Source organism: Dictyostelium purpureum, assembly GCF_000190715.1.
Source record: "Dictyostelium purpureum unplaced genomic scaffold DICPUscaffold_19, whole genome shotgun sequence".
In the NCBI taxonomy this organism is placed as follows: Eukaryota; Evosea; class Eumycetozoa; order Dictyosteliales; family Dictyosteliaceae; genus Dictyostelium; species Dictyostelium purpureum.
In genome coordinates, this window is record NW_003519356.1 from 66915 (window position 1) to 93063 (window position 26149).

The following is a 26149-nucleotide window of genomic DNA, read 5'->3' on the forward strand; positions in this document are numbered from 1 at the left end:
TCAAGTAATTCATCAAACACTGGCAACTGTTTTTTTCAGGTCACTCATCAAACATTTGGGGTTCAATATCTTCTTTTTAATCTGGTTTTCAAGTCATTCATCAAACATTTGAGGTTCAGTATTTTCTTTTTAATCGGGGTTTTCAAGTCATTAGTAATACATTGGGGGTTTCAAGTCATTCATAAAACATTGAGGTTCAGTATATTCTTTTTAATTGGGGTTTTCAAGTCACCCATCATACATTGGGATTCAACATATTCTTTTTAAATGTGGTTTTCGAGTCATTCATTAAACATTGGGGTTGTTTTCAAATCTTTCATCATACATTGTGAGTTTATTAAGTCATTCAAACGCTGTGGTTTTTTCAAATCGTTCATCATACATTGGGGTTGTTTTTCCAAATCGTCCATCATACATTGTGGGTTGTTTTTAATTCATCAAACGCTGTGGTTCTTAATTCGTCAAACATTGTGGGTTGTTTTTTCAAATCGTTCATCATACATTGTGGGTTGTTTTTAATTCGTCAAACATTGTGGGTTTTTTAATTCATCAAACGCTGTGGTTTTTTCAAATCATTCATCATTCATTGAGGTTTAGTTTATTCTTTTTAATTGGGTTTTTAACGTCATTTATCAAGCATTAGGGGGTTTTTCCAAGTCACCCATTATTCATTGGGGTCTACTTTATTTTTTTTAATTGTGTTTTTCAGGTCATTCATCATTCATTAGGGTATTTCTACTTTAAAGGTATTTATAAAGTTAATATTTATATAATTATTATTATATTTGAATATAAAAGAAACTAATATTTAATTTTAAAGCTTAATTAGATTTTAATTCTTTCTATTTGAACACATAATAATAACAATAATATAAATATAAACAATAATATTAATAATAACGAAAATGATAATGAAAATAAAAATGAAAATTATCAATTAAATACCATCTACAAAAACAATTAACACTTTCATCCATTTTATTAAGTACAATTTAATGTCATTTGGTCACAGATCCGGGTCAACCTTCATCATCAATTTTATCATTTATTGTTATTATATAGAATTAAAAATTCTCCATCACTAGTTAATTTTCTATTCATTATCAAAATAAAGATCTATAATTTTAAATTTTTTAATAAAATAAATTTTTATTGTTTTTTATTTTTTAAAAACCATATGGTAAATTTTTTCCATTTTGTTTGAAATCTTTTATAAATTAATTAAACTGTATTGATGGATGCTTTTTTTAAAATTTTTGTTTGAATATATAAAAGTGACGATAAATTTAATAAAAATAAAAATAAAATAACAATATATTATAATATAATGTCCCTATGTCTATCAAATTATATTAAAAAAAAAAAAAAAAGATTAGTTTAAGAGTGTTTGCGATATCGAGATTATTAAACAGAGCTAAATTTTGAATTAGACTCTATTTAATATTTTATACGCAATTGAAGGTTAATTTTGACTTAAAACTTTTTTTAGTAAAAAACGATTTTGTTCGATGTATTCGATTATCAGAGCACCCTTTAAACTATTCCTCAGAAAGATAAATAAAAAAATAAATTAATACACCCTAAAAATATTAAAAATATATATTGTGGGATAAATTAAAAAAGTTAAGAAAAAATTTGGAAAAATATTATTTTTGAAAAAAAATTTAAATAAATTTTATTGTAATTATAATTATTTATTTAATTAATTTTTAAAGTATCATTTTGATTAAATATTGGTTTATCATAGTAATGATGAATATGCAATGGGTTTAATAATTGAAATTCTTTTTTTAATTCATCAGATTTAATTTTGTTGATTGAAAGAGACAAATGATTACCTATATCTTGAGCAAAACAATACTTATTGTAAACACTAGGGTCATAAATACTGTTACAAACAGGTATCCATCCTATAGTTGGGTGATAAAATTCATTTTTGTAGTGGACTATTTCTATACGACCGGATAAACCAGAGTTTTTACCGCTTAGAGTACGACAAGGGACACCGGAGAATCTTAAAATCATTTGATAAATAATTGCAAATGAACAAGAGTCAGCTTTACCCAATCTAATAGTCTCAAGTGGTTCTTGATTTGAATGATCTGGTGAGTATTCGATTCGCTTTAGATATAATGCAACTCTATAACCAAAACATAATAGAGACTCGATATTGCCATCAGAGAAACGTTGTGGATAAAGTTTTTGTAAAAGTATAAATTGCTGAAACTCTTGCTGTTGACTATCTAAATAGTACTCTTGTCTTAAATAAAATTCACGCTCCTCAGTAGTCAATTGTTCGACATGTACTATCTCATCTGGCTCTGCTTCGACTAATGAAACCTTGAAAAGCTCTGCTTGGATCTCTTGTCTTAACTGATATTTAGCTGGTGGTCTATTTAATGTTATTCTATAGATTGGATTCAAATCTGTTGGTATTATCTCTGAATCGCATATCATTTCACCATCATCGTTATAAACTGAAAATGCTGTATAGTTGATTTTTTGACTCGGTAAATTACATGGTTTATTTAAATAATAAATTGATTTTTCAATACTTCCTCTAACCAAACTAATTTCCTTACAATAGTTATATTTTATAATACCATTTGATTCTATTTTTAATTTAAATATTTTTTTATCCCACACTATAAAAAAAAATGGATTAGAATATTATTTTTATAAATTATTTTTATATGTATCTTTTTAATTACAATTTTGATGAGCTTGATGATCATTTAGATAAGATTCATAAGATGGTTCATCTTTATTTGTGGTTGGTGATAAACTTTGTGATTTCTTTGATTTGTGTTTAATTTTTGGTGATTTACTTGATTTACTAGGTTTTGATGGTATGTTATTGTTGGTTTGAGGTTGATTATCGGCTGGTGAAAAAGTTTCTGGGCTATAAATTAATTCATTACCTGTATCAATAGTTTCTATATTATTTTGTATTCTATTTGGATTATTACTATAGTTACTATTCATACTGATATTATTATTACTATTGTTATTATTAAAGTTTAGGTTTATAATATCATTAAACTCACTATTACTATCTTTGGTTTCTTTTTCTTTTTTATCTTTAAATAACCCAACTTTTGATAAAAATTTCTTTTTCTTTAATGTAGATTTTGCTGGCATTTGAAGTGGTGGTTGTACCATACGTCCTTGAATTGTGTAATCTTCATCGCCTTCTTCAATATTAATAACTAAATTTCTAATATCTAAAATATTTGTTATATTGCTTGTTGTTGATGTCGTTGTTGTTGTAGGTGGTGTTGGTATTGGAGTTGGTATTGGAATTGGTATTGGTGCTGGTGCGGGTGTTGTGGCTGTAGATGCTGTTGATATTGATGTGTTAATATCACCATTTTCTATTTCAACGTTGTTATCACTATTAACTTCATCTAGATGAGTTATTACATGAGCATTAATTTCAGACTCTATAAATTTTTTATTACATATTGGGCATGAGAATAAACCTTGATTATTAATATTACTATTACTGTTACTATTACTATTACTATTACTATTACTATTACTATTACTATTACTATTACTATTACTATTACTATTACTATTACTATTACTATTACTATTACTATTACTATTACTATTACTATTACTATTACTATTACTATTACTATTACTATTACTATTAATACTACTATTACTGTTATTGTTATTGTTATTGTTATTGTTATTGTTATTGTTATTGTTGCTATTACTGTTACTATTACTATTATTGTTACTGCTACTGTTACTGTTACTGTTACTGTTATCATTGCCATTCAAATTAGTAGTACTATTATTTACACTATTGCTAACATTATTATTAACATTATTGTTAATACTACTATTTGTTTTGTTATTAATATTACAATTGCTATTATTATCATTATTAAAATCACTAGTTATAGAATGAGTGCTATTTGTGTCACTATTTACTGATTGACTACTATTTAAACTTTTAATAACTTTAAAATTATCAAACTGTTTATAATTGGTTTTATTATAATGATAATATAAAGCATTTAATAAAGTTTTTTCAAATTTAGATTGTTCTTGTTTGCATGGTGAAGGTAGTAATTTTAATTGAGTTTTATGTGAATATATTGTAGTTGCTTTGATTAATTCTACTTTTTCTCTTTCACTTGTACCATTTTGATATTTCATTTGTTGAATTGTTATAAATGGATTATTTGGATGATTTAAAAAAGGTATTTCACTATGAAAATCTAAACCAAGCGTTATCATATCACCATGATCTTTACCAAATGATTGAGTGTATGTTGAATTGTTACCATTACTATTATTAAATTCTTTTCTTGTAACATCGATAGGTACCCAACCAATTTCAGCAATGAAAATATCTAATTTAGTATACCATTGACCATTATCTGTTTCATTATTATTATTGCAACTACTATTATTTTCTAAAGGTGAGAGAAGTAATGATTTAAAATCATCAAATGTTGAATATCTATTATTTGAACCATTATTATTATTATTATTATTATAATTATTATTCATATTATTATTAACTATATTTGAAAGGTGACAAAAGTTAATTCTTGTTGGCACTTTATGATATCGCATAATTGAAGCAAAGAAAAAACAATGACAATTTGAATCACCATATTTAGCATTAAATGTTTCTACTGGCCTACCACTTAAATCGTGTAAAGTATTGATCTTGAAATTTAAAATCATGTATAAATAAATTCTATAAGCAAATGAGAGTATACTTTCAGTACTACCATCTTCAAATAATTGTGGAAAGAAACCATTTTTTTGAACCATTTCTTCAAACTCGATGTTATTTTCGAAATCTAGAATATCGGTTGGACGTAGATAGAGGTCGATATCACGATCGCTAATAGGCTCGACTAATACAATTTCGTTTGGGTCAGTTACTTCAACAAGGTCAACTTTATAAATATCGATTTCTACTGCTTCTCTGAATGTGAAATGGGTTCGTGCGGTTGGGACACTAGGTTGGTTATAGTTAAAGTACCATATCTTTTGATGTAATGAATCTGCAGCAGTTTCGATAATCTGGGGCTCCATAATCACAGAACCGTCCTTACCATTCAAAAGAACCATTGATGACTTTCTAACATTTTGGTTTTGAAAAGTTTGTGGAATTGCATTCCAAACCATAATGTTATTTGCTGTTGAATTCTGTCTGTAAATAATCTTTAATTCGTATTCGAAAATTACTGAACAATTGAATTTCTTTACCAATTTGAACCTTTTATTCCATAAAAATTTGTGAAACTCTAAATCATACACCAAATTCTCTAAAGCTGGTACATTTAACAGTTTTAACTTCCTATCGATTGAATTTACATTCTCTGCAGATCTATTAAACTGTGAAAAACCAACTGTACTTGCTGCGCCGCTGCTGCTACTTCCGATACTAAGTGAGCTGCTTGTGTGTCTAAGACCACGATATCCATAATCACCACTACCACTTACTACAACATCTGGGGAGCTTTGTTTGAAATTTTGGTTCAATAATTTTAAATTATCAATTTTATTTCTTTGATACTGTTCATATCTGGATACTTGAGTTTGAATATTATTTTCATAGTTTTTGAACTGAGCTTCTAAACTATTATAATTTTGCTGATTATTTATATCGTTTATATTACTACTAAACTTTAATTTATATTCTTGGTAGAGTTTAAAACTATTTAAATATTGAGGTACAATATTATTTAAATATAATTGATCATCAAATTCATGTTGAGAACTATTATTATTATTATTATTATTATTATTATTATTATTATTATTATTATTATTACTAATACTATTATGTGGTGTTTGAGATTTATTAAAATTATTTTTAAAACTAATATTATTATTATGATTTAAGAAACTTGAACTTTTTCCAATACCCTTGCCAACGTCGTCATATAAAATGTTAAATACAATTTGAATGTTTATAATTGGTAAATCGAAATAAGTGGCCCTATCTTGAAAAAACTGTTTAACTTCACTCTGAATTAATTCTTTCAATTCTAAATACTCTTCGATATGTTTGCTCTTAGCATTGCTATTTGATACATGTAAAATCTCTTTAATGAAGAACTGATCAAAGTTATCCAATTTTAATTTTAAATATAGAGACTTTTCATAATAGTTTAAAATTAAATTAAAATTTTTTTCTAAACTATTCTTTCTGTCTTGAAAGCTTTTGATTGACTCTTTAATAATTGAATCTGAATGTTGATATAATGGATGATCGTCATTAAAATTATTTTTAATAATGCTATGGTATCCTAATTTCGATAAAAACAAATCTATTAAATTTAATAAAAATATTTATTAATAAATCATTATTTAATTATTTTTAATAATTTATAATATATACTTACTTTGAAATTGATTTATATAATTATATAATGCTTCTTTTGTATCAAATACAACTTTATAAAAATTTAAAAACTCTATTTTATGTAAATCAAATGATTCATTATTATTATTATTATTATTATTATTATTATTATTATTATTATTATTATTATTATTATTATTATTATTACTGTTATTGTTATTTTGATTATTGTTGTAGTTGTAGATGTTATTATTCTGTATAAAATGAAATTTATTATTTAGTTTAATGGTTTTTAATTATTTTTATTATATAAATACTTACGTCGCCCATATTCTACAATCTATTAAATTGTATATTTTACATATATTTATGTATATCTATATAAAAGATAACAATGGTTTGATTTAATGAATTTAAAATTTTAAAAATAAAAAAAATTAAAAAAATTAAAAAAAAAATTTCGCAGCTTGGCAAAAAAGTCTTAAATTTGTGAGAAAAATAAGATTATAAATACACTCTGGTTTTTATTATAAATAAAATAAAGAAAAGTTTGTTTATTATTTATTTATTATAAAAAAAATAAATAAAAAAAATTGAAAAAAAAAAATTGATAAAATAGATTATTATTATTATTTAAATTGTATATTGTTGTGAATTTGGATATGACTGGAATATGATCATTTCTTGTCTTAATTTATACGCTATCATAAATAAGATAACTCTGAGAATAAATAATGCTGTAAGGTCGGTGAAATAGTTGAAAGCAATCATCAAGATTTCGATGCATAAAAATATTGAGAATGCTATAACGTTTTGTCTTTTGATTGAGATTAAGGCCAATATATTGTTTGCAAGACCAACCAACAGGAATACGATTAATGGATGAAACGATGTAAATGAGGTCAAGAGAAGACAATAATAAAACATTTCGACGCTGAGAACAGAGAGGAAGAGTTTCTTTCGCTTTTCCAACTCGAAAAATGATAGTCTAACACCGTAATCTGAGAAATTGTCGCTAACATCGTCTCGAATTCCATTGGGTGAAGATATACCAAACTCTCTGTATTGGCTTGATAGTCTTTGGATGATTTCGTCGTTGGGACTAAAGTAACCAGATGGATTATGCTCGCCGCTCTTGTGATAATGTGTAAATTTGCTTTCAGAGAAACCGATCGATATTTTATTGTTCGGTTGCTCTATTACAATGATGTCGTTATCTTTGATTAAATTGTTTTGTTGATCTCTAATTTGTTGGATTTCGTTTGCAAAATGGTTAGAGTACGGTGTAAATTGATTCTGATCGCCATCATGCTGATGTCGTTGTTGAATTTGTTCTAATAATGCATCGTATCTGCTATTGGATCGCATATGGTTTATAATATGACTTTCTAAACTGTATGGGTCGTTTGCTCTTATAAACCATGTTGGTGTTGTATTTACAGAGTATAAAGGAAGTTGAGTAATTTGAGCTTCATTACTATCACTATTATTTATATTACTGGTTGTAATTGTAATTGTATTTGGGTGAGTACTTTCAACTGGTTGTAATGTATGTTGGGTTTGTATACTATTATTATTATTGCTATCGTTGCCACTACTATTACTACCATCCTCTTCATTGTCACCGAGATAATATGAATAATTAATTCTACTTTCTTCATCTTCCTCCTCTTCGTTTTTATCTGTATATTTTCTAAATGAAGATGATATATTATTTCTTATTTTTTGAAAAAAACTATTACTGGTATTATTTGATGTTAATGAGACCTCTTCATTATCGCTATTATTTTCTATTTTATTAATTTCAATTATTGAGCCACTTTCATTTAATTCATCATTGATATTATTATTATTGTTGTTATTATGTATGATTTATAATATTTTCACTTAAGCAATATTATTTATATTATAGGATGTTGATTTTTATTATTTATTTATTTATTTATTAATATAAATTTTAAAAAGTAATAATTATTAACTTTTATTTTTCTTTTTCCTTTTCTATTTCTTTTTTTTTTTTTAAATTTTAAAAAATATGTGAAAAAAAAAAATTAAAAAAAAATTAAAAAAAAAAAAATTAAAATAAATATTATTTTTTTAAAATTTATTTTTAATTAAATTAAATTAAATAAAATTTAATTTAATATTGTATTTGTAGTTATTTGTACTATAATTATAATTAGTTATCCTTAATTATTATTTTTACTTTTAAATAGCTCTTTATAATATAATTAAAATGTGTATGGTTTTTTAACCAGTTTAATATATCTTTCAATTGTATATTTTTTTTATTTTTATTTTATTTTTTTTTAATTTTTATTTTTTTAATTTTATTTTTTTTTATTTTTTATTTTTTTATTTTTTTATATTTTTTTTTTTTTTTCACAAAAACTATAAAATCTCAACCTCAAACACATTTATAAATAATATAAATAATAATAATATAAAAACATGATTTTTTCTAAACATAAATAATATTTATAATAAATAAATAAACAATTAAATAATAATCCATCCTTTTTTTTTAATTAAAATAATATATAGCTTACAAATATTATAGTAACAACAATAATAATTAAATAAAAATAAACTATTCATATAATAGTAATAAAAAAATGAATTTACTTAAAACAGCTGCTGGTAATGCTTCCAACTCAGTCATACCAAAATTAAAATATCCACTTATATTTTCCCATGGTTTGTTTGGCTTTTCAAGTTTTCTTTTCCTTCATTACTTTAATAATATCGTTCAGCCAATTAAGAGACATACCATTGCCGAAACCACTGTAGTTCATCCCACCGATTCAATTAAGAATAGAGCAGAATCCATGTATTCTCAAATTCAAGAAATTATGAAGAGACACAATACCGATAAGGTCCATATTATTGCCCACAGTATGGGTGGCTTGGATGCAAGATATTTAATTAACAAACTTGATCAAGGTAGAAATGTTTTATCATTGGTAAGTTATCACTATTTACTTTCAACAATAACAACAATATTATTTATATATTAACACCACATTTTAATATTAAATAGACAACACTTTCAACACCACACAGGGGGAGCTATATTGCAGAATGGTCAATTTTAAATATAACACAAAAACTTTATATAGAACATCTCTTTAAGACCATAGGTATTCCATTGGAGGCATTGGATAATTTAACACCAGAGTTCCTTAATAATGATTTTAATAAAACCATTTTGGACCAACCTCATGTTCAATATACCAGCTATGGTGCCTATAAAGACTCAATACAAAACTTTTTCACTCCAATGCGTTATTTCCACAAACTCCTATTGGAAAAAGAAGGTAAAAATGATGGTTTGGTCAGTTTAAACTCCTCCAAATGGGGTGAATCCTTCAAAGTTATTCACAATTGCGATCACAGGGACTTAATTAATTTAGGATTTTCCGGTTATAATGCTTTCCCAATTTATGAAAATATTTGTAAAGATATTTACGACTTGGAACAACAATTATCAATTAAAGAAAGAACAACAAATTTACCACATTCAACCTTTACTTTAAATAACAATTTTGACAATACCTTTAATAATAAACAATAATAGTAATATTCCTGTCAATTTTCAATTTATATGGTATTAATTAAAGTTAAAACAACCACAACCCACCCACCAAAAATATAAAAAAAAAATATTCTATTGTAAAAAATAAATAAAAAAAAAAATAAAAAAAATAAAAAAAAGAATAATAATAATAATAAATAATTAATTAATTATATTTTAAAAGTTGTATAAAATTATTTATTTAAAAATATATTATTTTTTAAATATATTTTTAATTTTTTTTTAATTTTTAATTTTTTTTTCTTTTTTTTTCGTTTTTTTCAAATTCTTTTTTTAATTTTTTTTTTTATTTTTTTATTTTTTTATTTTTTTTTAATTCCAATTGTTAAAATTTATTTAAATAAAAATATATTATAATATCTATATTATAGGATAATTATAATAACAAATATATAATAATATTATAGTTTTTTTAATAAATATTAGGATAATTAAAATTTTATTGTAACAGCTCACATTTTTTTCTTTTTTTTTATTGTTTATTTAATAGAATAAAAAAAATAAATAAAAATTTTATAAATATAAATATTGTAAAAATATATAAGAATGTCATACAGCAATAGTAATAATAGAGGCGATAGTAGCAGTAGTGGTTTTTCAGATAGTAGAGGTGGTGGTGGTGATTACAAACCATCTTCCTCCTCTTCGGGTGGCGGTTATAGAAGATACGACGATAATAGAGGCGGAAGTGGTGATTCAAGAGACTATAAATCAAGCTATAATAGCGGTAGAAGCGGTGGCGATAGAAATAGTAGTTATAATAAAGATAGAACCTATAACAAAGATAATAGGGATTATAAAAAAGATAGTGGTAGTAAAGATTATAAGAGTAGAGATTATAATGGAAATAGCGGTGGTGGTAATAGAGATTATAGAAATAATAGTAATGGTTATAATAATAGTGGTAGTAGCAATAATAATAGTAATGGCTATAATAGTAGTAGTGATAATAATAATTATAACAACAATTATAATAGAGATAATAAATATAATCCATCATTACCAACATCAACAATACCAGCATCTTTGCCATATTCAAATAATATTCAACCACCACCACCACCACCACCATCATCGTCTGCCAAAAAAGACTTTAATGATTCATGGGAAGAAGGAAGTATAGGTTATGCACAAAACAATAGTGGTTATGTTGGAAAAAACAGTTATGGTTATAACAATAGTAATAATAGTAGTAGTAATAATGGCTATAATGGTTATAATAATAGTAATGGATATAAACAGCCACAACAGCCACCACCATCATCATCAACACCATATAATTATAATAGTTATTCAGTACCACAGCCACCACCACCATCATCATCATCAACCTCCTCTTCATACAGCAACCCGTCATCACAATATGGATCAACATCAACATACAACAATAATTATGGATCAGCACCAAACAATAATAGTCAATACAACTCAAATTCAATTTCAAGTTATGGAGCATACACACCAGCATCATCACAATATGGATCATCATACTCATCAAACTACAATAGCTATGGTAAATCAATGCCACCACAACCACAACCACCAACATCAACATCAACATCAACATCTTCATATTATTCAAGTACACCTAGTATTTATGGAGCATCAGGATATTATGGATCAATTAAAGCAAAAAATGATCAATTTGGTTCGGCATTAACAGATTTAAAATGGGATCTTTCAAAATTACAAAGATTTGAAAAGAACTTTTATCATGAAAATGAAGAACTTACAAGAACTAGCGATGAGGAGATCGAAGAATTTAGAGAATCATGTATGATGACAGTCAAAGGTAGAGATATTCCAAAACCAATTATCCATTTCAATCAAGCACCATTCCCAAACTATTTAATGAAAGAAATTATGGCTGCAGGATTCCCAAATCCAACCCCAATTCAATCTCAAGCATGGCCAATCGCATTAAAGGGTCGTGATATTATTGGTTTAGCTAAAACTGGTTCAGGTAAGACATTGGCTTTCCTTTTACCATCAATTGTTCATATTAATGCACAACCAACTCTTAAACCAGGTGATGGCCCTATCGTTTTAGTATTGGCTCCAACCAGAGAGTTGGCACTTCAAATTCAAGAGCAAGCTAGAAAGTTTGGCGGCACAAGTCAAATTTCAAATGTTTGTGTTTATGGAGGTGCTTCAAAACATAGCCAAGTTATGATGCTCAAAAAAGGTGTTGAAATTGTTATCGCTACTCCAGGTCGTCTTATCGATATTTTAACAAGCGGTGATACTAATCTCCGTCGTGTTACCTATTTAGTATTGGATGAAGCCGATCGTATGTTGGATATGGGTTTTGAACCACAAATCCGTAAGATTTTAAGTCAAATTCGTCCAGATCGTCAAACATTAATGTTTTCAGCCACATGGCCTAAAGAAGTCCAATCATTAGCTAATGATTTCCTTTCAGATCACATTCAAGTACACATTGGTAGCAGTGAATTAACTGCCAATCATAATGTTAATCAAATTGTAGAGGTATGTAGCGAATATGAAAAAAAAGAACGTTTATTCAAGTTTTTAGAGGCCAATGTTTCAAAAGATGATAAAGTTATCATTTTTGCTGAAACTAGAAAAGGTGTAGATGAGCTTCATCGTAGTTTGCAATCTGCTGGTTTTAAATCAATTGGTATCCATGGTAATAAATCACAACCCGAAAGAGATTTTGTATTATCACAATTCAAAAACGGTATTTTCCCAATTATGATTGCTACTGATTTAGCATCGCGTGGTTTAGGTAAGTAATTAATATTATTAATGCTATTTAATTTTTATATATACTATTTTCTATATAATTTTTTTTTTTTCAAGTTTTAAATTTAAAAAGGGAGAAAGAAACAAAAAAAAAAGGAAAAAAGGAGAAAAAGGAGATAGAAGATTATAATTTATTTATTTTCTATTTTTTTTTCAAAATATCTTTCGTTGTCTTTTTATATTTATTGTCAAATTTATATTATATTTATTAAAAAAAAAAAAAAAAAAAAACAAAGTAGAGTTAGAAGGAAATTATCATTAAAAAAATATTTATATAACTAAATAATATTATAACAGTAACTTTTTTATAAAGCTTGATAATTATCAAGGTTTTGAACAAGTTATAAACTATCTCCTTATTTTCTTTTTTTTCTTTTTAAAAAAAGAGGGTAGGTAGAGTAAAGAGCAAAATAATAATTTTACAATATAATAACAACAATAATAATAATACAAATAATAAAATAATAATAATAACAATAGTTTTTTAATGAATGATATACTTTACTACTAACAAAATATAAATATAAACAAATATAAATTTAATTTTTTCTTTTTTCAAAAAAAATTATATAATTATATTATGTAAAAAAAAAAAAAAAAAAAAAAAAACATATACCCTCTGTAGCATATACTAATATTTATAAAATATAGATGTCAAAGATATTAAATTTGTTGTAAATTATGATTTCCCAAACACAATCGAAACTTATGTCCATCGTATTGGTAGAACTGCAAGAGCTGGTGCCACTGGAACATCAATCAGTTTCCTTACAAGGGAAAACGCCCGTTTAGCAAATGACCTCATCAAAGTTTTGTCAGAAGCAAAACAAATATATTCCAGTTGAACTTTCAAATTTAACTGTTGTCCCATCAAACAATAACCATTCCCATGTTAAAAGATACCAACCATATCAGCCATATCATAAAAGAGGTTAAAGCAAACTTTTTTTTAAACCCATCACATAAAAAATTAAAAAAAAAAAAAAAACAATAAAAAATAAATAAAACCCTTTTATGTATATTTATAAATTTATTATTTAAATTTATTAAATAAAAAGAAAAAAAAACCAAAAAAATTATGGATTGTAAATAAAATAATTATTCTAATTTTTTAAAATAAATAATATTATCTTTTTTTTATTTTATTTTTAAATTATATACATTCACAAGTTGATTTTTTTTCTGTGCATTATAGAACTAATTTGACTCTTCACTATCGTCATCGTCATCATCATCAATGATTGGAGTTAAATTATCATTACTGGTGGAGCTGGGAAAGCTTTTTCTTGGTGGTGGTCTTGGTGTTTTGGTTGGTGCTGTTGATGAGCTTGGTGGTGATACAGATGAATTTGTACTATTAGAAACAGTTGGAGTGGTAGTGGAGCTATGGTCTTTAATTGATAGATTATCTAAAGGTATATTTGTAGTGATGGTGCTGTTAATTGAAATTAAAGTTGATGCATTTGAAATACTATTACTACGACTGGTGGAGTCGGGTGATATTGGACTATTTACCGAACCGTCTTTAACTAATAGTGAAAGTCTATCACCCTTGAATACTAGCTGTAACTTTTCTAAATCATACTCTTCAACCCTAGCGGATTTAATTTCTTTTCTCTTTAAGGTATCATAATATCTTTTTTCTTTTTTTTGTTTTGCTACACCGCTTAATTGATTTTTAAAATCAGAAATATCATCCTCAAAGAACTCTGTTATTTCGTTAATCCAACTAGATAGCTCTTCCTCTGTATCTGCAATTAAATGAAAAACACGTTGAGATGGATTATTTTCATTCACCAACAAGAAATATCTTTTTTTTGACTTATCTTTGTAAATTTTGGTATACTCTTGTAAATTAATTGCACCTACTGGTTCTGAACTCTATAATTATTTGTGAAAAAAAAAAAAAAAAATTAGTTTTTTATAATAAATACCATACTGCAGGTTATTGTTATACATACAGTTCTATGTTTAAAATAATATAAAATACCAGCATTGGTAATAGCGAAGAATCTTTTACGCCAATTTTTTGAAATACCTTTACCACCAAGTTTCTTTAAATAACCAACCTTCTTTACTTGATCTTTAATACTATCATATGAAACACCTTTAATTGGTACAGGTGTTATTATATTTGTTGTTGCCAAGTTTACATTTGTTTCTTGATTTTTTTTTGACATTTTTTTTTTAATTTAATTTTATTATATTGAAATATATTTACATGGAGTTGATTATTATTAAAAAAAAGAATTGAATTGAAATTTATTTAATTAAAAAAATAATAAAATAAATAAATAAATAAATAATATACTAATTATAGTTAATTAGTTTAACCAGAATAATTCTATGTTATAATATACACACAACAATAGAGAGAAAAAACAAAATAAATAAATTCTCCTAAAATTTATTTAATAATTGATTTTTTTTTTTTTCCAAAACCCAATACTAACAAAAAAGGTTTATCTACACACACTTTGCTAATAATATTAAAAACACACACAAAAAAATACACAGAAAAAAATCAAAAAAAAAAATAACAAAAACCTCTCTATCTGAAAAACAATAATAATAAAAATCACATAAAGAAATTATTTTTTTTATTTACTGTGCAATTATTTTGAAAAAAAAAATAAAAAATAAAAAAAAATCTTTTTAAAAAAAATTGAAAAAAAAAATAAAAAAATTTAATTTAACGGTATTTGATAAATTAAATTTGTTCACACCTGATAACAAATAATTTATTTAAGAATATGAATAAAAAATAATACAATAGTATTACTTTAAATCAAATTTTTCTATTGCTATTTTTTTTTTTAAAAATTTTGAAAAAAAAGGGGGTGTAATGTGTGTTTATTTGATTATTTTGTTTTATTTATTTATTTTATTATTATGATTATTATGATAATTATCTATTCTTAACCACCACGACCAAAACCAATACGAGAATTTTCGTTATCAAAAACAGTGTATAGCTCTGTTAAAAAAAAAGAAAAAAAAAATTAGAAAAGAAAAAAAAAAATCTAAAATTAAACAATACAAACCCCTCATTAAATTAATACCAATAATTGCATTTTGATCAGGTGATTCCAAAATTCCCATACAAACATAAACCTGATTATTTCTAGAAATTAAATGGAAATAGTTTTTTGGTGGGATGTTTAATATGAATTGTTCATCAAAATAAAAATCGATATTAGGAAACCTATCAATTGAGATTTGACTTGCATTAACACACTATATAATATAATAAATTAGTTGGCAGTTTGATTTCAAGTATTCTTTATTGTTTTATACTTACTGAATTAAATAACAGGTCAATTTTTGAACAGAAATCTAAATCGTTTTGACATCCACCATTTTTTAAAAAAGTTTTTAATTTGGAATAAGAAGAGGAAGGAATATAGGATAGTGATGATGATGATGATAGAATGAATCTTTTAATGTCATTGCTTCTAGTTAGGTTAAAAATTTGACCATTCCAAAAACCACCAATAATACTAGGAGATATTGAGTAAAGTCCATCCTTTTTACTCATTGCTGTATAGTTTATTGATCCTGTATAAAGTAATGGATCAACTATTCCAATTGAAATACCTCCAAAATAATTTTTATCTAATGAAATTCCAAATATATATGGTTTTTTTAATGTATATAATAAAGTTTGTAGTGGACTAGGTGGACAAGTAGGGCACTAAAAGGAATGATTTTTTAGTTTGTGTTATTTAAAATAAAGTAATTATATTAATTGTTTATACATACACTTGGACCAACACCTAGAATGGCAGATCTTAATGATGGACCATTACTTTGTTCATAGATTGCAGAGATTATGACTGGAATATTCTTAAAATCATCAATAGATATAATATCCCTATATAAAATTGCTTTTTTAAAAAAATAATTAATATTAAATGATTCAAAAAAAAAAAAAAAAAAAGTATATATTTACTTTTAATATTTGCACCATATGGTTGTAAAACTGTTTCATAGCCGCATGTTGGTGGGTTATATTTGTTTGGTTTCTCGCAAGTGTTTCCAATAGCATGGCACGTTGGTGAGTCACATGGTATATTTTCGAATACTGCTGATTCTCTGTAGTATGGAGGAAATTGTGAACAACCATCACACTTTCTTTCTGCTACAATTAAATAATTTAAAGTTGTATCTATAATGACATTAAAAGGATCTGACCCAACTTTTATATTTTTTTAATTTATTAGTATATACTTAGAGGGTAGATATGGGTTAGAGTTTTACTTACTAAATATATTGCTTGATAAATAATCACTCTTCCCATCTAAAACCAATGATTTTCTTTGATCTATATTATCTTCAAATAATCTGTGAAAAAATTAATAATAATTTTATTATTAATATTTTTTTTTATTTAGATATATAATTACCCCACATATCCTGTTGGTTTCTGGTTATTCTTCTTTTTTTCATAGCATTCTATGCTTGATATTTTAAATACACATACTATAATAAAAAAAAGGTATATCGATTTAAAAATTTTCATAGCTAATTTAGAAAGTATATATATAAATATAAACAAATAAATATAATACTGTATCCAAACAAAAATAAAATTTGAAATTTTTTTATTTAATTTTTTTTATTTAATATTTTTTTTTTTGTAGTATCATTTTTTTTTTTATAATAAAAAATAGTAATAATTATTTGTTTACTTGATAATTTATTATTTATTTTGATTTTATAATTAATTTTAAAGGGTGGGGAGTGTGGGTTAAATGTGTGTAAAATAATTTTTTTTTATTATTTTTTTTTTTATTTTATTTTTTTTCCACTGCACATTAATATTTAGTATAATATTTTCCATTTCCACTCTTTTTATTGCTAATTTGGCAATATAATTTTTAAAAGATTCAGGTATCTTTATAAAAAAACTAAATAGTACAAACGCACCAAAAACAACATAAAATCATTTGGATTTAAAAAACCCATTATGGTTTAGATTCATTTTTCGTAATAATAACAAAAAAAAAAATTTATTTTTATTTTTTCTTTAAAATTTTTAATTTTTTAAAAATCTTTTTTTTTTTTTTTGATCTTTTTCTCACAAATTAATATTAATTTTTTCCCATTAATAAAAATGAATATCTTCATTTTTTTTTCTTTTCTTTCATAATAATTTAAATTATTATAGATAGACACATTATCACTTATTTGTTATATAATTAGTATCAAAGAGCTAATTAAAATTTGTATTATAAATATTCAAATCACATACTTATACATTACATAATCACGTATCACAATCACAAATCACTTTCTCACATCTCATACATAGTATATTTTTATATATATATATTTTTTATTTTTTAATTAATTAGTTTAATTAAAAATAACTATGGTCAAAGTAGAATTTCCAAATGAAGAATTATCAAAATATGATATCCAAAAATGGTTAAAATCATACAAGATTGCCTATTCACCATTCATGAAGAAGGAAGAATTATTAGAAGTGGTTAAATCAAACAGGAAAATTGTTATCAACATCGAAAAAGAAAAAAAAAAGCAATTAAAATCCGAAGAGTCAGGATCAACATCAACCTCAACTTCAATATCAGTTACAACATCACCTTATAAAACTAAATCATTAGAATCTCCATTTAAAAAATTTAATTTAAAAAATAATTTATCAAATCAAATTGATGAAAAATCACAACAACAATTACAAATGGATTTACAATTAAATGGTAATGACAGCGAGGAGCTTGAAAAGTTATATCCAAATTTAAAGAGACATGACAAGGCAATCAGCAACCAAAAAGTAATTAATGACCTTCACAATGATGGTACCAGATTGTATGTTTTCTTATCATCAACATTCAAAGATATGTCAGGTGAAAGAGACCATTTAATCAAAGTTGTTTTCCCAGCATTGAACGTCAAAGCAAAGGAAAAGAATCTTACCATTGTTCCAATTGATTTAAGATGGGGTTTAACAAAAGATGAAACTAATCTTCAAGGTCAAATTGAGCTATGCTTAAAACAAATCGACAAATGTCCAATTATGGTTACTATGCTCGGTTCAAGATTTGGTTGGGTCGCTGAGGAATACAAAGTATCAAACAATAACGATGAACAAGCTAAATGGTTACAATCTATGCCACCAGGGCACTCAATTACATCTCTCGAGGTACAGTACTCTTTAATTAACTCTAAACATTGTATTGGTACATTTAGAGATCCATCATTCCAATCTACTGTTCCATTGCAACACCAATCATCTTTTCAAGTTGAAAATTCAGAATCAGAAATTCTTTTGAATCAATTAAAACAAAAACTAATCGATAGCGATAATTGCAATGTTTTAGAAAATTATCCATGCAAGTTTGGTGGTGTTGATAAGGATGGTAAAGTTTTTGTTAATCAACTAGAAGTATTTGGTAATTATGTTTTCAACAAAATTTGGGAAATTGTTCAAGTAGAGTTTTCAAGTCCAATCAAATCATTAGAATTTATCGAAATTGAAAATCAGTATCATAAAGATATTTTAGTAAGTAAGCAAAATGGTTATTTTTTTTTCTTTTTTAAAAATAAAATTTCAAACACATTTATTTTTTATAAAAAATAATTATACTAACTTTATTTCTTTACTTTTTATTATTTAGGAAATTAAATCAAATAATTTTTATGGTAGAGAACTAATTCAAAAGAAAATTAATGATACCTTACAAGAAAAACAAACCAATAATTTAATTTCAATTATTTATGGTGATGCAGGTTCTGGTAAAACTTCAACATTATCAAACTTAGCTAAAAACTATTTAAAGGATCCACAGTTATCAAAACATTGGAAGGTTTTATATCATTTTATTGGTTGCTCAATCGATTCAACTGCAAGTCAAAATATTTTATATCGTTTTTCAAATGAATTAAACATTGAATTTAAACTAGGCTTTGAAGTAGTTGCACAAAACCCAGAAAAGCTCAGAAATGATTTCCCAGATATTTTAAAGAAAGCCTCAAAGCACAAAAAGATTTTAATTGTAATTGATGATTTAGACCAAATGGCAACTTTAAATCAAGATCATCAAATGGATTGGTTACCAGATAATAGCGACTTAAATTCCAATATTAGAGTATTACTTTCTTGTCACCATGGTAAGGATTGTTGGGAGTATTTACATTTACGTCCAGTAATCCCACAAACCTTCTCTCTTAGTCCATTAGAAACCAATGAAAAAATCTTGATTACAACAAATACTCTCGAAAAATTCTCAAAGAAATTAGAACCAAAATTATTAGACAAATTAATCACCAAATCACATGCAAAGTATCCATTATTCATTCAATTAGCCTGTGAAGAGTTAAGAGTATTTGGTTCTTTTGAAAAACTTACACAATTTGTACAAAAGGGTATTCCAGAGACCATCAATCAGTTATTGTTAAATATGATATCACGTTTAGAAGAAGATTTGGGTAAAGAGCTTATTAAAAAGACCTTGTGTTTCATTGCTCTCTCAAGATTCGGTTTATCTGAGCAAGAGTTATTAGATCTATTAAAAGATAAAAAGCAACAAACCACATTACCATTTTATGTTTGGGCTCCATTATTAAACTCCATTTCACCATTATTAAGTGGTGGTGATCATTCAGTTAGAATTTCATTCTTCCACAGTACAATCTCTTCAGTAATTATCAACAAATACTTACCAACTGAAAAAAGTCAAATCAATTTCCAAATCATCTTGGCAGACTATTATTCATCACAAGCTGATCCAACTGGAAACAAGACATGGGCTGGTACAAACTTGAAGGCACTCAAAGAGTTACCATACCATCTCCAAAAATCCAAGCGTTGGGATCTCTTGTCACAATTGTTTATGGATTTGAAATTCATCCAAACCAAAGTTCAATTGGGTCTAAGTGATAGTTTAGTCGAAAACTATATTGATTGTCTTGAAGAAATCAACAGTCCAAGCTTATCAGGTGAGCGTTGGGTCGGTGCAAATTTCTCATCAGTAAATAATTTTTCAGATTTCTCTAGTTTTGTTCAATATCAAATCCATAACTTAAAACGTTTCCCAGCCATTACCAGTCAACAAGCTTACAATTTACCAGATGGTTCCATTTGTCACCAATACTCCTCAAAGCTTTTAGACCAAGAAAAGAGACCATTCTTTAAATGGTTAAATAAATTACAATTAAGTGACTACATTATCAGTACATTAGCAGGCCATAAAGATTTCATCCGTTGCGTATTGTATCGTGACGACGGTAAATTAATTGCATCATGCTCTGATGATACCACCATTAGAATCTGGAGTGGTGAAACTGGCTCTTTAATGAGAGTTTTCCCACAAGAACATAACGATAAGGTTACCCAACTAATCTGGAGAGGCAATCATCTCATTACAGTCGGTAGAGATAAAAAGATTATTATGTGGGATGAATATGGTAAAATTGTATTAAACATTAGCGACTTGGGCGGAAACCATATCTCTGCTATCTGGGGTGTTACTGTCAGTGGGGATAATCGTCGTTGTGTTACTGCCTCATGGGATCACTCTTGCATCGTTTGGGATTTAGAAAACAAAACAAAACTTTTCGATCTCAAAGACCACAAGAATAAAGTATCAGCATGTTGTTATTCACATAATAACCGTTGGATTGCTACCGGTTGCTGGGATGGTAATTTAATCATTTGGGATGCTAAAAATGGTACACCAATTAAAACCATTAAGATAAGTAATTTTACAATTTTATTCATCCATTTCTCACCAGATGATTCAATGTTATCAGTTAGTTCAGTCGATACCTTCACACACGTATTTAATACTAGTAAGTGGGAAAAGATTGCAAAATTAGAAGGCCACGTCGAAGCTGTAATTTCATCACGTTTCTCTTATGATAATCAATACATAGTATCATGTTCTGATGATAAGACCATTAGAGTTTTCGAAACTAAAGATTGGAGTCAAGTATCTTTAATGACAGGTCACTCTGGTAGAATTATTTCATGTGCATTCCATCCAAATAGTAGTAAACTTCGTATTATTACTGGTGCCACCGATAAGTTTATTAAAATTTGGGATCCAAAGATTGGTCAAAAAACAAACTCATCCATTCAAGGTCACAAGAAATCAACATTACATTTGCAGTATTTCAAAGAAAAAGATATTTTATTATCTTGCTCAGAAGATCAAACATTTGCTGTATGGAGCGATTTTTCAAAGAATGATTTATTACAACCTTCTAAAATATTCAAAATTCATATCCGTAAATTCCATTTCTATGAAAATAATCTCATCTTTTTAACCAACTCAAATGATATTTATCATCTTAGTAACTTTGATCAATTCTTTGACGGAAGATTCGATGGAAACCATGGTAAATTTGAATATTCAATAGAAGAATTTATGCAAAATAATAATGAAAGAGTTTTTAAAATTACTGAAAATATAAATCTAACAGTAGAATTAAAAGCAGATCAAACAATCGAACAAACAAAAGGATTCCAAAGAGGAAGCAAACAACAAGATCAACATAGCGAACAAATTACCAACTTTTCAGTCAATCCAAGTAATAATGGTGATATAGCAATTACAACAAAAGGTGGCAAATTAATAATTTATAATTTTATCGAAAGAAAAGAATTATTTAATGAACGTTTGGGTGGATCATTAAGTGAATGTGTTTATAACTCTACAGGCGATTTATTAATATCACGTGACACCAAAGGCTATTACAATATCTTTAAACAACATCAGCCAATGAAATATAGTTGTATATTTAAATCCAATGCCCCACAACCTATTACAGCAATGGCATGGAGTTCTAACCATTTCGCGTTAGCCTTAATGAATGGGGATATCGAACTATACACTATTCGTCCAGTTATTCATCTCTGGAAAACCCTCAAAAATCATGTATTCCAAGTCCACGGCTTATCATTCTCACCAAAAGGTAAATACTTATTTTCTGCCTCTTATGAAAAACATTCAATCCTTTGGGATGTTGAAACTAGTCAAGTTGTCACCGCTTTCCCCCTTGGCAGTATTTCAACATCAAATGTTGTTTTCTATATTGATAATTTCAAACAATTATCAACAGTCGTTTCAGATTATACCGGTAAAATTCATAATTTAAGAATTTTACATAACGAAGAAAATTATTATGATAATTAATTTTAAATACACACCTTTTAAATAGATATATATATAAAATATTAAATTATTGTTAGTTTAATACATTATAAATATTTGTACGATTAATTTTTTTTTATAAAAAATAAAAATATGCTAAGCTTAAATAGAGAAATATAAAATAAAAATCATTACTGTCATGTAAATTAATTATATAATTAAAACCAAACTAAATATTCACAACTAATATTTTTAAATATAACCCACCAGATTACAAAAAATTTTTAAATTGAGAGTTTTAAAATAATTTTAGTTTTTAATAATTTTTTTTTAAATTTTTTTGGTTAATTTTTTTTAAAATTAATAATTGAATAATTACTATGAAGATTTGAAATGTTGGGTCAGAGGAATTAAATATATTAGGATTTGAAAAATTAGTAATTAAATTATTACTTTGAAGAGTTGAAATGTTGGGTCCAACTTTGTAAAGAAAGAATAGTAATTTGTCATGATTAATATTCTTTTACCAAATAATTGAAAAACATGCCACAACTACTACATACTCGGGCACCAGCTGGGAAGTCACCAGGCTTATATTTCCTACAAAGTTGGACCCAACATTTCAACACTTCAAAGTAATAATTTAATTACTAATTTTCAAACCCTAATATATTTAATTCTCCCTCTGCTTCCATCATGTCACTCCTCCACCATCACCCGTATCAGCTTTTGTTATTCAAGTAATATAGACCAGAAATTTCAAAATATGAAAATCAAGTAAATCAAAATAATCAATATTTACATCAACATATCAATGAACCAGGATATCAAAACGAAACAAATTTTTGAAAAAAATCATAATACTGAACAAGGAAGCCATGAAAATAATCAAGAAAATCAAAATATAGAACAAGTTTTACATTAATGTATCATGGCACATTAATTGTTCTGGTGATAATACCATTAGAATCTGGAGTGGTGAAACTAGCTCCTTAATGAGAGTTTTCCCACAAGAACATAACGATAAGGTTGCTCAATAAATCTGGAGAGGCAACCATCTCGTTATAGTTGGTAGAGATAAAAAGATTATTATGTGAGATGCTTAAATAATACTAAATAAACTTTTTTGCTATTATTGAAACTAAAATATATTATTTCTTTCTTCTTTATAAAACCTTTGTTTATTTTTTTAATAAATAGGTTTTTTGAAAAAAAAAATATTTGAAAAATAATTTTATATTTTTTTTTTTTAATTTTTTTTAAATTTTTGGGGAAATTTTTGAAATATTTTTTTAAATGGTTATTAATATAAAATTTTTTTTTTTTTTTATATTCACAATTGATGAGCTACTATCATCTCTAATTAACTTTCAAGTAAACGAAGAGTTTAAAAACAGTAGTAATATTAGTGATAAGTAAGTACAATACAATACAATACAATACAATACAATACAATACAATAAATATAATTATAAATAATAGCGGATTAATTAAAAGCATATTAATTGGTGTTTTCTCTTTTTAACTATTCATTATAGATTATTGTATATAGTTTGGAATAATATATTTTTAAGAAATGAAATTCATAAACATATTTTAAAGTTTATTGAACATAATGTTGTAGAATTTGATAGATCAAGTTATGACCAGTTTAAAGATAAATCATATATAACAACACTTAATTGGTATGGTGATACACTACCAGATAAAAATGAATTTCCACCATTTTTGAAAAATTTATATTTGAACCAATTTAATATGTTACTAATAACTTTACCAAATAGTCTTACAACACTCACATTCGGTGATGATTTTAACCAAGAAATTCCACCCGGCACATTACCAAATAGTCTTACAACACTCACATTCGGTTATTATTTTAACCAAGAAATTCCACCTGGCACATTTCCGAATAGTCTCGCAACACTCACATTCGGTGATGATTTTAACCAAGCAGTTCCACCCGGCACATTACCAAATAATCTCACAACACTCACATTCGGTGTTGAATTTAACCAAGTAGTTCCACCCGGCACATTACCAAATAGTCTCACAACACTCACTTTCGGTGATGGTTTTAACCAAGTAGTTCCACCCGGAACATTTCCAAATAGTCTCACAGCACTCACATTCGGTTATCATTTTAACCAAGTAATTCCACCCGGAGCATTACCAAATAGTCTCACAACACTCACATTCGGTGATTTTTTTAACCAAGAAGTTCTACCTGGCACATTACCAAATAGTCTTACAACACTCACATTTGGTGATTTTTTTAACCAAGTAGTTCTACCTGGCACATTACCAAATAGTCTCACAACACTCACATTCGGTGCTTTTTTTAACCAAGTAATTCTACCCGGAACACTACCAAATAGTCTTACAACACTCGGTGATGATTTTAACCAAGTAATTCCATCTGGCACATTACCAAATAGTCTCACAACACTCACATTCGGTGTTGGTTTTAACCAAGTAGTTCCACCCGGAACATTTCCGAATAGTCTCACAACACTCACATTCGGTTTTGATTTTAACCAAGAAATTCCACCTGGCACATTACCAAATAGTCTCACAACACTCACATTCGGTGATCATTTTAACCAAGTAGTTCCACCCGGAACATTTCCGAATAGTCTCACAACACTCACATTCGGTTATCAATTTAACCAAGTAATTCCACCCGGAACATTACCAAATAGTCTTACAACGCTCATATTCAACAATAAATATAACCAAGTAATTCCACCAGGCACATTACCAAATAGTCTTACAGAACAACGAAACAGTTCATATTTAAGGAAATTTATAAAAAAAGTCATACCATGTTGAACTTGTTCCCATGGGATCAAAACGGAAGAAGTCTCTTATACATTAAATCCAAATACAGATGCAACAACCATTCCAATAATGAAGTTTAAAGACTGCATTAATACACTTCCGTTACCAGTAGTTGAAAAGAAATTCTTGAGAGTAAAGATACCCAGACTCACAATTACAGGTACTGTACTCGCTCTTGAAAGTTGGCATAAAAAATCCCCAAATTAATTATTAAATTTCCTTAAAATCTTTTAAAGATTTTACCCTCTGCTTATTATTCCCTGTTTAATACATATATCTAAATCAATGCAGGCCATAAAGATTTCATTCGTTGTATTTTATTGCGACGATGGTACATTAATTGCTCTGGTGGTGATACCATCAGAATCTGGAATGGTGAAACTAGCTCCTTAATGAGAGTTTTCCCACAAGAACATAACGATATTGCTCAATAAATCTGGAGAGGCAACCAGCTCGTTGCTTAAATAATACTAAATAAACTTT

At 26.4% G+C, this 26149-nt stretch overlaps 8 protein-coding genes across 8 annotated transcripts; 4 read left to right on the forward strand and 4 right to left on the reverse strand.

Moving 5' to 3' along the window:
* Positions 1-1698: 1698 nt before the first annotated feature.
* DICPUDRAFT_75104 (uncharacterized protein) lies at positions 1699-6676 on the reverse strand (the record flags this gene model as incomplete). The annotated part of the gene is made up of 4 exons (XM_003284095.1): positions 1699-2645; positions 2712-6311; positions 6387-6600; positions 6668-6676. The coding sequence occupies 4 exons, from the start codon at positions 6674-6676 to the stop codon at positions 1699-1701; spliced, it is 4770 nt and encodes a 1589-aa protein (XP_003284143.1).
* Positions 6677-6979: 303 nt separating this feature from the next.
* On the reverse strand, positions 6980-8212 carry DICPUDRAFT_27061 (uncharacterized protein; the record flags this gene model as incomplete). The annotated part of the gene is made up of 2 exons (XM_003284096.1): positions 6980-7884; positions 7945-8212. Coding segments are annotated over 2 exons (1173 nt in total), but the record flags the coding sequence as incomplete, so codon positions are not given.
* A 749-nt stretch (positions 8213-8961) lies between these two features.
* Positions 8962-9920, forward strand: DICPUDRAFT_27048 (uncharacterized protein; the record flags this gene model as incomplete). The annotated part of the gene is made up of 2 exons (XM_003284072.1): positions 8962-9309; positions 9387-9920. 2 exons carry the CDS (start codon positions 8962-8964, stop codon positions 9918-9920), a joined length of 882 nt encoding a protein of 293 aa, XP_003284120.1.
* Positions 9921-10487: 567 nt separating this feature from the next.
* On the forward strand, positions 10488-13552 carry DICPUDRAFT_27074 (uncharacterized protein; the record flags this gene model as incomplete). The annotated part of the gene is made up of 4 exons (XM_003284073.1): positions 10488-10878; positions 11053-11130; positions 11572-12690; positions 13359-13552. 4 exons carry the CDS (start codon positions 10488-10490, stop codon positions 13550-13552), a joined length of 1782 nt encoding a protein of 593 aa, XP_003284121.1.
* A 352-nt stretch (positions 13553-13904) lies between these two features.
* Positions 13905-14887, reverse strand: DICPUDRAFT_147887 (uncharacterized protein; the record flags this gene model as incomplete). Its single annotated transcript, XM_003284097.1, has 2 exons — positions 13905-14588; positions 14669-14887. The coding sequence occupies 2 exons, from the start codon at positions 14885-14887 to the stop codon at positions 13905-13907; spliced, it is 903 nt and encodes a 300-aa protein (XP_003284145.1).
* Positions 14888-15411: 524 nt separating this feature from the next.
* On the reverse strand, positions 15412-17267 carry DICPUDRAFT_91242 (uncharacterized protein). Its single transcript, XM_003284098.1, has 7 exons — positions 17114-17267; positions 16972-17051; positions 16660-16905; positions 16470-16594; positions 16009-16401; positions 15752-15944; positions 15412-15684 (listed from the first exon to the last, which is right to left on the reverse strand). The coding sequence occupies exons 1-7, from the start codon at positions 17227-17229 to the stop codon at positions 15626-15628; spliced, it is 1212 nt and encodes a 403-aa protein (XP_003284146.1). The 5' UTR covers positions 17230-17267; the 3' UTR covers positions 15412-15625.
* Positions 17268-18081: 814 nt separating this feature from the next.
* On the forward strand, positions 18082-22867 carry DICPUDRAFT_86132 (uncharacterized protein; the record flags this gene model as incomplete). The annotated part of the gene is made up of 3 exons (XM_003284074.1): positions 18082-19233; positions 19349-22070; positions 22194-22867. The coding sequence occupies 3 exons, from the start codon at positions 18082-18084 to the stop codon at positions 22865-22867; spliced, it is 4548 nt and encodes a 1515-aa protein (XP_003284122.1).
* Positions 22868-23591: 724 nt separating this feature from the next.
* Positions 23592-25657, forward strand: DICPUDRAFT_75111 (uncharacterized protein; the record flags this gene model as incomplete). Its single annotated transcript, XM_003284075.1, has 2 exons — positions 23592-23602; positions 24364-25657. 2 exons carry the CDS (start codon positions 23592-23594, stop codon positions 25655-25657), a joined length of 1305 nt encoding a protein of 434 aa, XP_003284123.1.
* Positions 25658-26149: the final 492 nt, after the last annotated feature.